Source organism: Amblyomma maculatum, chromosome 11 (genome assembly GCF_055883805.1).
Source record: "Amblyomma maculatum isolate TAMU_Amacu chromosome 11, ASM5588380v1, whole genome shotgun sequence".
Classification (NCBI taxonomy): Eukaryota; Metazoa; Arthropoda; class Arachnida; order Ixodida; family Ixodidae; genus Amblyomma; species Amblyomma maculatum.
In genome coordinates this window covers 8538084-8549598 of record NC_139354.1, presented here as the reverse complement: position 1 = coordinate 8549598, position 11515 = coordinate 8538084, and the positions used below count along the sequence as shown (strand labels likewise).

The 11515-nt window shown below is 48.8% G+C and overlaps 1 protein-coding gene across 2 annotated transcripts in view; it reads right to left on the bottom strand.

Annotated features, from left to right (window-relative positions):
* Positions 1-11515, bottom strand: part of LOC146172746 (uncharacterized) — a 243314-nt gene that overhangs the window by 143385 nt on the left and 88414 nt on the right. The window contains exon 1 of one of the 2 annotated variants that reach the window (XM_084584982.1): positions 4271-4367. The exons of the other annotated variant lie outside the window; for it this stretch is intronic. Coding sequence (XP_084441108.1) covers positions 4271-4279 — 9 coding nt within the window. The 5' untranslated portion in view covers positions 4280-4367. Of the gene's footprint in view, positions 1-4270; positions 4368-11515 lie in introns of those variants that run through there. 2 annotated transcript variants of the gene reach the window in all.

The window sequence follows — 11515 nt, the reverse complement described above, 5'->3', positions numbered from 1 at the left end:
ACGAGGGAGTCGGTGGGAAAGGGAATGCGTGCTAACAGCCGCAGATAATTTGCCTCGGTAGTCTCTCGTTCTCTTTCCGGGACTTGTCTACATCTTAAAATTCTGTTCAGCTAGAATACGCGCCAGGTTGGGCGAATGTAGGAAGCAGCACTATGGCAAACGGACATCTGCGAACTTCCGCCGCTAGAGGGTTCTACGCTGATATACGGCGCTGGAGGAAATTACGAGAGTAATGAATATTCACGAATTCCTAGATAAGCTGAACAGAATTGAAGCTGACTTCATGCCGATATAGGGATACGAAGCTAACACAGAACAAGAAGAAAAAAATATGGAAAGCCGCCATCTGGTAAACACAGATCGCGAAAGCACACACGCACAAATAAAAGATTTCCTTCGACGCGAACAACTGTTGATGAAGGAAAGAGTATGCAAGCATTCCAGAGTGAACTATACAAAACCGCTGATCGCGAATTTCTGAACTAAGACTTCTGGACTGTACTTTTCGAAGATTCACAGCTGAACCTTCTAGAATGTTCCTTCCGAGAATTCTGCGCTGAGCATCCTGGAGCCGTTGATGCTGAATTGCTTGTTTGGGGCATATGTAACAGAATCCCCGCCGCGGTTGTCAGTGGTCAAAGGTGCTCGACTAATGAGTCGAGTAACCTGTTTTGTACTACAGATCCGATTTTTGGAGCAGACTCAAACTCCGCCGTTAAGGGCATGACGATACAAGGCTAAAGGCTCCCCTCTGCAGTTCCTCCCGAGGATTCTCGTTCGCGCAAATGTAATTTGCTATATGTTTAGCATTAGTTTGCCCTGTGTTATCTCACACATACCCGCTAACACACTCGCAAGCTATTACATTATGTGAAAGACCTTGCGATATAGATATAAAGCCCCACTATAGCCAAGCCGAACACGAACGCTCTGTGTGGTGTTATATATATATATATATATATATATATATATATATATATATATATATATATATATATATATATATATATATATATATATATATATATATATAGCCTTCCGTAGCGTCTATTCTAACCATTCCGGCAGGGCTTTCTCAACCGATCATTCCAAAATGATCCTACCGAACTGCTTCTACCGAGCATTCCGAACTGAAACTTTGAATTTCTCCGCGATCTGACACGCACGGCGCCCAAACGCGCTCAGGCGCGCCCGTCCCTGAAGTGCCCCGAAGGCAGCGACAGCCTCAGACCGAAGTAAGCTGCCGGGGTTTTCCCGTGCACGCACGACGTCCCAAGGTTGGCCGGACGCCGACGCTGCCGACGCTTCCTTTCCGCGGTCAGAGACGACGGATTCCCAGAGCCTCTCCCGAGAGCTCGACGCTACGACTTCACCGAGACCGCGAAGCAGTTTGTTTTTCTTCACTCGTCTCAACAGACGAACGGACGTCCGTCGCGTATGTCACTGGCGCTTTGCGTTGCGGCTTCAGCCTTGAATCGGACTCGGCCGTGTACGAAGCCTTGGCCAATGTCTTTTCTGCACGCGCAGGCGGACGCCGTCAGCGCGTATGCTGAGGCACTCAATGACGCCCCAGACAGACCGAGCACGATTCGCTTCAACTGCACCTCGCGGAAATTGACGCAGGCGTTTACGGTAGGAACATTGCTCAATGTCGGTGTCCCCTATAGCATACACGGGCTCTATAGACTCACTCGGATCTGGCTGGTGGAGCGAGTCTGGTTTTTGAGGGCGGTTAGGAACAATGTTAGTGTGGTGATTGTAGTGCAGAGAGTGACGCTAGTTCGGGAAGAAAAAGAATTACAAGAGTTCAAGGCTGCTGATCCAAATATTCAGCGAAAGAATTAGCTGCGGGTGACCGAGCGTGCTTTTTCTCTTTTTCTTCTTCCTCAGCCCACATATAAAGCACCGCTTTAATCAAGCCGTATAAACGTGCCTTAGTGGCCTTTAGGGGTAACGTGAATGCCAGTGTCCTAACAGGCTGATTCTGACATATAATAATTGGTTCACAGGAAGGGAAAGGCGCAGTATCTGTCACTCTTTTGTCTGTGGACACCTGAACCGCGCCGTAAGGGAAGGGAGGAAGGTGGGATGAAAGTGGAAAGAGAGAAAGAGGAGCCGTAGTGGAGGGCTACGGAGTAATTTCGACCACCTGGGGATCTTTAACGTGCGCTGACATCGCACAGCACACGGACGCCTCCTCGTTTCGCCTCCATCGAAACGCAACCGCCGAGGTCGGGTTCGAACCCGGGTACTCCGGCACAGTAGTTGGGCGCCTTACCACTGCACCACCCAGGCGGGGCTGATTCTGACATAACCGTCCCATGTGAAACGAGAGAGAGAGAGAGAAGCGGCTCCGACCGCGCCAACCCGCCCGCTTAAGTTGTGAGCCAATCTCTCGCTTTTGTGTCACGTGGAGTGGGACGTCACAGCGTCACGTGGGTAAAACGTGGCTACCGCCGCGCTATGCCGACCGCTTGAGTTGGCAGCCCAGCTCTCAACCTAGTGTCACGTGGGGTGTGACGTCACAGCGTCACGTGGGTAAGACGTACGTGGCTACCGCCACGCTACGCTGAAGGCTCGAAACCTAGAGTAGTATTGCTTTCGCAATAAAAGTTTGGAAGACTTCAGTTTCGTTCTGTGATCGTTGCGCTGTTAACACTGTTTTTCACTGTTATTATAATTGTGTGCCCGAGAGTGTTCTTATACTTCCGAATCTATTAACCGCACCCGTATTTGAACACGTTGCATTCATTAACGCCGTCAATAAGAAACCCTTCTTTCATATCCGATTTGGTGTGATTCTTTGCAAGGTTTGTTTGTACTGCCCAGACAGTCTCATTATTCCATCAGTTATAACAAATTAACGGTGCATGAGCAAGCAGGCAAAGACATTCAGTGCCTTCTTGCACCGACAATCTCAACGAGCTGGAAACTCTGCGGACAGGCGAACGCCATCCCTCTCATCAAGGGTACGTTGACCATCGCTTTCTCCTCTTATGGCCAACACCGCGCATATCGCGGCGTGGCTGAACGCCACGTATAGTTTCTTCACATCACACCGCCGGCGGCGATTTCCTCCGTTTCAACTCGACATGGCAACTTAAGCAACCGCGGCTCCTATTTGAGTGGCGCCAGTAAACATCCGCGTCACTGACATATTTGACACCGGGAGTCGGTTAACGAAATGCGCACACGCATGGTCGTTTCCCAGCGTGCCTTATTTCTTCGAAAACCTTCCCAGAGTTGTTTGTAAATTTCTTTATTTCATTTATGTCTACTCCAGATTTGTCGTATATTAGAAACTCTGCGGTTGCTGTTGACACAAAAACACTTTTTCGCAGTTACACGGCCGACTTGACACAAAAGCAAAGCTTCAGATTTTGTTGTTGTTGTTGTTGCTGTTGTTGTCCTAAATGTGCCGCCTGCAACACCGTGTGTTGTTCCGGACAACTTTGGTCTACAGAGTTGACCACTGTGGGACTCGCGAAATAAGTTGGAAACAGGAAAAAAAGCGAAAAAGGATATAAACAAAATTTTACTTCATTCTATACGGTAGCGAAGCAGCAGTGAACCAATTGCATTGTGATAAATCGATAAGCACGCAAAGAAAAATCTGAACTTAAAAGAAATACTGACCTTTTCTACATAGCTTCACAAATATTTTTCGCACCTGGTCACTGACGCAGCCAAGTAAACTAGCATAGAGAGACGGCTGGGCCAGTTGGTACTGTGACATGAAGAATAATAAGAGCTAGAGACTATAGGACGAAGAGCAAGAAGCAGACAGGACGAGCGCTAGCATCTTGTTTTGCTCAGGCCTCCTCCGTGTTTCTCAAAGGCAATAAAAAAAATTTAAAGGTATCTACGTACATCTTATTATATAGAGATCACTTGTAAAAATATATCATTCAAGTTTTAAGGAAACAGACCAAAAGAAGAAAAAGGAACAGCGCTTACACACTATATGGGAAAAGAAAAGCGACCAAAACAATCTGCAACCAAGCAAATAGGGTCTGTTTCAACTTGCATTATTAATTTGCAGCAGGCCACAATGGTGACGCTAACGAGGCCATAATTTGGATCGCTAATACGACTCTCTGCCACGCTGCCGATAGCTCAGCTCACCTAGTTCACACAAGCAATCGCTCAGCGCTCACTGAATTCGCACCAAGTGACCGCCATTCTGCACATCAAGCCACGCCAGGCGCGTAGCTGTTGCTCCCAGACATACGCTCACCCATCGTGCGGGTAAACAACAATCAGGACTCACTTCGCGCATCCATCTGCAAAACAGGATCGACCGGAAAATGGCCGCGCCGGGAACTGTGTCCGTGCTTCGCACGCAAAACAATGGCAGCCAGACTCACCTGCGATAAGAAAGAGAAGGCAACACATTAGCGAGAAGGAAGGGGCAGGCAAGCATGATGAAAGGCATTGAGTGCACAGTCGACTATTGACACCGGTTGCGCAACAAGATGCGTCCATGCCACATCGGTTCACGCAACATCGGGCCATGGCTCTACTCTAGCAAATACTGGAATTCTACCGCACGCTCTCATATAAGAGAATAAGCATATCTTCGCCATTTACCAAACAAAACATACGGATACAGACGTAACAGCTTCTTATCTTCGTCCATGGCTAGACAAATGTGACGGCGTTCGCCAATACGCAAAAGAAGTGACGGAAAGCACCGGCTATAGATTGGACACATGGCTGGCTGTGTCATACTTTGTCGAGTATTAGGTGTCACTTGTCGATAACTTCGATAGCTAACCGTTCATATGTGGCCAATACAGTTCTGAAATCTTGATCGTTTTGTAAACAGTCCTCGTTGCTACTGCTTCATCGGTATATTCCAGGCGAGTTTAAATACTCCGCAATGCGTCAGAGGCGTGACGTAGCTGGCATCGACAGCGGTTGCCTTCGTTGACTAAGAACATTGATTTTTTAGCCCGTTACAGTTCACCTGGGTTTCAGCAGTTTTGCACTTAAGGCGTGTGGTGGCGATCTCATGAGTTCTTAATTTTCAACAACATTCGACGGAAAGAGGCAATATTGCTTACACTTCCTTACACACACACTTACAACCAGATGTGTATGTGTGTGCACCTCTCGCCCGATCTTTCCTCTTTTCCTTCGATATCTTGTCCGGGCGCTGTATAGCTTGTTGCGAGACCCAACTCGCGCGAGGTGGGACAACGGCTTCGGCGTTCGGCTGCAGATCCCTGGATCGTGGTTTTGATCCCTATGTTGGCGGCCACGTTTCGATGAAGGCGACATACAAAAACGCCCATGTGCTGTGCAATGTCAGCGCACCTCAAAGAACCCCATGCAGTCTAGATCAATATGGAGCCCCGCCCTACAAAGTCCCTTGCAGCCCACGTGTCGGTTCTGTACATTTGACCTCACAGATTAGTAGACTCTGACAATGTACCGAATTAACATGGCGTGAAGTTTCACTGCCAACAACACGCAGTAGCTGTACAGCACGCTGAGTTGCAAGACTTATACAAAGTGCACTTGCCAAATGGGAGTTATGCAGCTAGTACACATGCAGAGCTGACTACTATAACAGCATTCGTGACGATAGAGAGAGAGAGAGAGAGAGAGAGAGAGAGAGAGAGAGAGAGAGAGAAACATTTATTATGGGCAGGCGTGAAGTATTCAGCCCTAGGTGGGCAGCCTCCTCAGTCCAGGAAGCCATGGACCCAAGCCATCTCCCGAGTCCGGCTGACCGGACTACGCTGATCCTCCAGGCTGGGGCATGACAGCAGAATCTCTCACTGTTCTTCGGTTATGGCCATGGTGGTTATAGTACCTGTTGGTCCCTCGCATCCCCACACCATAAGTTGTAGGGTGTTTGGTGCGTTGCAAAATGCGCATTCATATCTGTAGGTGGTGGGCGAGATTCTGTGTAGTAAGGTGCTGTGGACGTGGCTGTTGGTTTGGAGTTTTCGGAGGGTGGCTGCTTCTCTGTTTAGTTTCTTGTGGGGTGGGGAATATTTTCTTCTCTCAAGTCTGTAATGCAGGAGGATGTCAGTATATTTCTTGGGCACATCATGTGTGCTCCGAAATCCCTCTGGACGTGGTGCTCGGTAAGCATATCCTCGGGCTGAGGCGTTGGCGGCCTCGTCTCCTTACAAGTGAGTGTGTCCCGGAGTCCATATGATGTAGGTATCTGGGAGGTGATGAGTTGTGGTGCGACGAAGGATTTGAAGTGCTATGCTGGAAAGTCTTCCCTTTTGGTAGTTTCTGCATGCAGACTGTGAATCAGTGAGAATGACGACGTGTTCTTTGCTCGTCGAAAGACTGAAATGAATTTTTTTTTCAATAAGTGGTGTCTTACCTGTTTTTAAAGATATTTTATGCGAACAGAGTGTAATCCAACAAATTAATCAGGGCCTTAGATGATTTTCCATTTTGGACCCACGTAATGGATATACACAGGTAGCATGCAAATGCAGTAGCGATGGAAAAAATGCTATATAATCTTTGACAAATACACTCGCCTCGAAAATATGATGCATTAATTCTTAGGCATGCATTAACGTGAACATGAAGTCAATAAGGCTTGTGCAGAATACAGAATAGCAAGGAAAAATACATATTTAAACCAAATGAATATAAGCATGAGTTAACTTAAAAGCGAATATACTTCAAGCATTAAAATATGGTGCAGTGATTGATCAGCTGCACTCTGTTTTTATTTTATTTTACAACACAGACAGCTTGTGGTTGAAAGTAAATTTTTATCCAAGGCCGATTTTTCAGTTTGGACTTCCGCAGTAAATACATATAAATGACTAACAAAAGCGAACGTAACAAAGAACAATGCTAACATATGATACACACTTGTCTCGAAAACAGCCTAGATCAAAATAAATAAATGAAATAAAGTGGATACAAGCTCTTGAAAAAAGAGAGAGAGAGGGGTAATGAAAAAGAAAAAGGACGAATTCGAACGACTGCTTGTAAAGTGGACTAAAGAGGATTCCAGCTTAAGCATTAATATTCAATGCGGCGATCACAGTATCAAAAACAGTCTTAAGCATATAACTTCTCAGCCTTACAGTAGTTGAAGCTGACATTAAATTTCGTAAATGAAGGATCGTGGTGAATGCGAAAATGATTCACTAAAGCTAAAGCGACCGAAAAAGTTCTCGATATTTTATTTCCAATATATGCGCCAACAATTCGCTGCTGTATAAGATGTGAACTGAAGGAAAGCTAGAATGTATAATAATAATAATTAATAGCTATTATTCGACTAGAAGAGAACTATGGCTCAAACATATAGCGCCAATGTTAAGTATCGACAACACGGTACTCTGAATTCGTGTGGTTGCCCATTATAAATCGGCTGGTCGCTATACGACGCTAATGTACGCGATGTAACTGCTTAAAGAACAAATAAAAACAAACGAACAAAAAACTGCGACCCCTGCTCTCAAGTTCTAAAATAACCACCGGCAATCATCAAGGTCGTCAGAAGTTTCGACAACCTGTCTTCAATGATTGACCCACTTAACCCACGCAAAAGTCTCCCATCGATCGGTCGTGAGGGCGCTTGCGAGAGATCGGGAAACTGGGATGCAACTCGTCTGTACTTGTCTCAAGCCATTGCAACGCTTCTCAGCTTCGTGCACTCTTTGCCTTTTGTCGATGGAGGCGAAACGAAGAGGCGTCCGTGTGCTGTGCGATGTCAGTGCCCAGGTAGTCAAAATTATTCCAGAGTCCTCCACTACGGCTTATCTTTCTCTTTCCTCTTTCACTCCCACCTTCCTCCCTTACTCTACGGCGCGGTACAGGTGTCCACAAAAACACGTGTGACAGATACTGCGCCTTTCATTTCCTGTGAACCAATTACCAGGAATGAACCAGGTTGGGATTCCCTGCCCAACCTGAACAGCTCCGCCGCGCATATGATGGACCTGGACAATTCCCTGCTCACCCAGATGAACCTCACACCGAAGCCGTCTCTAGTGTCCGTCACTCCATCCGATCTCCATCTCCACGGTCTCGTCAATCTCGTTCACCGCTACCTCGTCGCAACTCCTCCCCATCATACGTCGGCGCCCACTCGGGAAACTAGCGAGTGCAGCGCCCGGGAGTGACGCTGCATTACCGACCCGGACTGTCAACTCGGAACTGACCCTCGCACCCAGACGTAACCTCATTGACATTTTTGTGGACGGAGTCTCAGTTTCTGCCCTTATTGACACTGGCGCCCACATTTCCGTCCTCAGTTCCTCGCTCAGTCAACGCCTCAACAAAGTCCTCACACCCGCTTCCTCATCTACCGTTCGTGTTGCTGATGGCAATACAGCTACTGTGATCGGTATGTGTACTGCGAGAATTACCATTGCCGACCGCCATATCCCTGTCCTATTTACAGTCCTCAACAGTTGCCCTCACGACGTTATATTAGGACTCGACTTTTTAACTGCACATTCCGCGCTCATTGACTGTTCTTCTGGACTGCTTCATCTGGACCTGCCACTCTGTCCTGACAAACAGGCCTCTGATACCTCAACGCTCCGTCTCCGCTCCTCTACATTTACTCGTCTGCCACCAGAAACTGCAGTGTATGTGCTCATGTCGCCTTTCCCCTCCGTTCCTGATGGCGACTACGTTGTTTGCCCCATAACCGACGTGACACTGCAGCGTAGAATCGCTCTCCCTCATAACATCGTGCACGTAGAAAATAACAGCGCTTATATTCCAGTCTTGAACTTCGGCCTTTTTGTGCACGTTCTTCCTGAGGGCATTACTCTCGCCGAACTGACCCCACTGTCTGACGTCACAGTTGCCGCTCTTTTGCCTGACCCTACTGCTAAAGTGTCGACACGACCTGCACCGTCCCCATCTCTGGAGGCCCACATATCAGGAATGGTTGCATCTAATTTGCGCCCTGACCGTGCTACAGCACTTACGAGTCTTCTCAATTCGTACAGCGATATTTTCGATTTTGGTGACCGCCCCTTAGGACAAACGTCCCTCGTTACACATCGTATCGACACCGGAGACGCCCGCCCAATTCACAGAAGACCTTATCGAGGCGCCATTTCTGAACGACGCGTCATACAAGATGAAGTGTACAAGATGTTAGCAAAAAACATTATAGAGCCTTCGAGCAGTCCCTGGGCGTCACCTGTCGTGCTTGTTAAAAAGAAGGACAATACCTGGAGATTCTGCGTTGATTACCGACACCTCAACAAAATTACAAAGAAAGACGTTTACCCGCTCCCCAGGATAGATGATGCCCTCGACTGCTTACACGGTGCCAGCTATTTCTCTTCCATTGATCTTCGGTCCGGTTATTGGCAGATCGCAGTCGACGAACGGGACCGAGAGAAGACCGCCTTCGTCACTCCCGATGGCCTGTATCAATTGAAGGTGATGCCTTTCGGCCTGTGTAATGCGCCCGCAACATTCGAGCGCATGATGGACTCTCTCCTGCGCGGCTTGAAATGGACGACGTGCTTGTGTTATCTCGATGACATCATTGTATTTTCTTCTACATTCGAGAGCCATCTCCAACGCCTTGATGCCATTCTTGGCGTCTTCCGAAGAGCTGGCCTTCAGCTGAACTCGAAGAAATGTAGCTTCGGCCGACGTGAACTCAAGGTGCTCGGTCACGTGGTCGACGCCCGTGGCGTTCAACCCGATCCAGACAAAATACGTGCTGTAAGTGAATATCCTACACCCCGTTGTACCAGTGACGTGCGTAGTTTTCTTGGGCTTTGCTCCTATTTTCGGCGGTTTGTACCTAACTTTGCGGAGACGGCTCGTCCACTCACCAATCTTTTGAAGAACGACGCTCCATTTTGCTGGGACCAAGAACAATCCCAAGCCTTTTCTGCGCTCATTGCAGCCCTCACCAACCCGCCCGTCCTGGCACACTTCAATCCTTCGGCACCAACGGAGGTACGCACCGACGCCAGTGGTCACGGTATTGGTGCCATACTCGCCCAGCAGCAGATGGGTCGCACTCGCGTCATTGCTTATGCCAGTCGCCTCCTTTCTGCGGCGGAACGAAATTACTCGATCACAGAACGTGAGTGCTTAGCCCTCGTGTGGGCCATTACAAAGTTTCGCCCCTACTTGTTTGGCCGCCCGTTCTCTGTCATCACCGACCACCATGCCTTATGCTGGCTTTCTACGCTGAAGGACCCTACAGGTCGCCTAGGTCGTTGGGCCCTCCGCCTTCAGGAATACACTTTTTCTGTCGTCCACAAGTCTGGCCGGCTGCACGCTGACGCCGATTGCCTGTCCCGCAACCCGGTAGATCCCCCACCTGCGAGCGAGTGCGACGATGACACATATGTATTGGACATCTCTGACCTTTCAAACATTCCCCATGAGCAGCGCTTAGATCCGAAGCTTTGCAGCATAATCAATCGCCTCAGCACTGAACACCTTGATGCTACCCTTGCTCTGTTTGTGCTCAACAACGGCACCTTATACCGACGGAATATACGACCAGATGGCGCCGAGCTTCTGCTCGTAGTCCCCGAACACCTGCGTACCACCGTTCTTCAACACCTGCACGACGAACCCCCAGCGGGTCATCTTGGCGTATCTCGTACGTACGATAGCGTCCGCCGCCGCTTCTTTTGGCCAGGTCTCTATCGCTCTGTTCGTCGTTACGTTGCTTCTTGTGACCGGTGTCAGCGACGGAAGAAGCTTTCGGCTATGCCTGCTGGATCCCTGCAGCCGATCGACATCCCAGTAGACCCGTTTTCCCGAGTTGGCCTTGACCTCTCGGGACTTTCCCACTTTCTGCGTCGGGGAATAAATGGATTGCAGTGGCTACGGATTATACTACGCGCTACGCTGTCACCCGAGCGATACCCACCAGCTGTGCAACTGATGCGTTTCTTCTCCATGACGTCATCCTGCTCCATGGTGCTCCACGCCAGCTGCTCACTGACCGTGGCCGTTGCTTTCTTGCTCGAGTAGTGGATGAAATTCTTCGGTACTGCTCCATTAAGCACTATTTTACCACCGCTTACCATCCACAAACGAACGGCCTCACCGAACGCCTCAACCGCACGCTTACGGACATGCTCTCTATGTATGTCTCGGATGATCACCGTGACTGGGATATTAATTTGCCGTTTGTAACATTCGCGTACAATTCCTCTCATCACGACACAATGGGCTACTCACCGTTTTATCTTCTGTACGGCCGCGACCCTCCCCTTCCTTTTGACAGCGTATTGCCTCCCACCGCTAACGCCAGTTGCTACGTTCGTGACGCCATCTCCCGAGCTGACGCAGCCCGTGTTATTGCTCGCCGACGACTGGCCTCCTCCCAAAACTCTCAAAAACGGCGCCATGATTCTCGCCACCGGGATGTCCACTACTCTCCGGGCTCTCTCATCTTGCTCTGGACTCCCGCTCGTAAAGTTGGGCTGTGCGAGAAGCTTTTGCCATGCTACGCAGGACCCTACCGTGTTTTACGGCCAGTCACTCTGTGACCGCCCGAGCATACGAAGTAGCCCCTGTA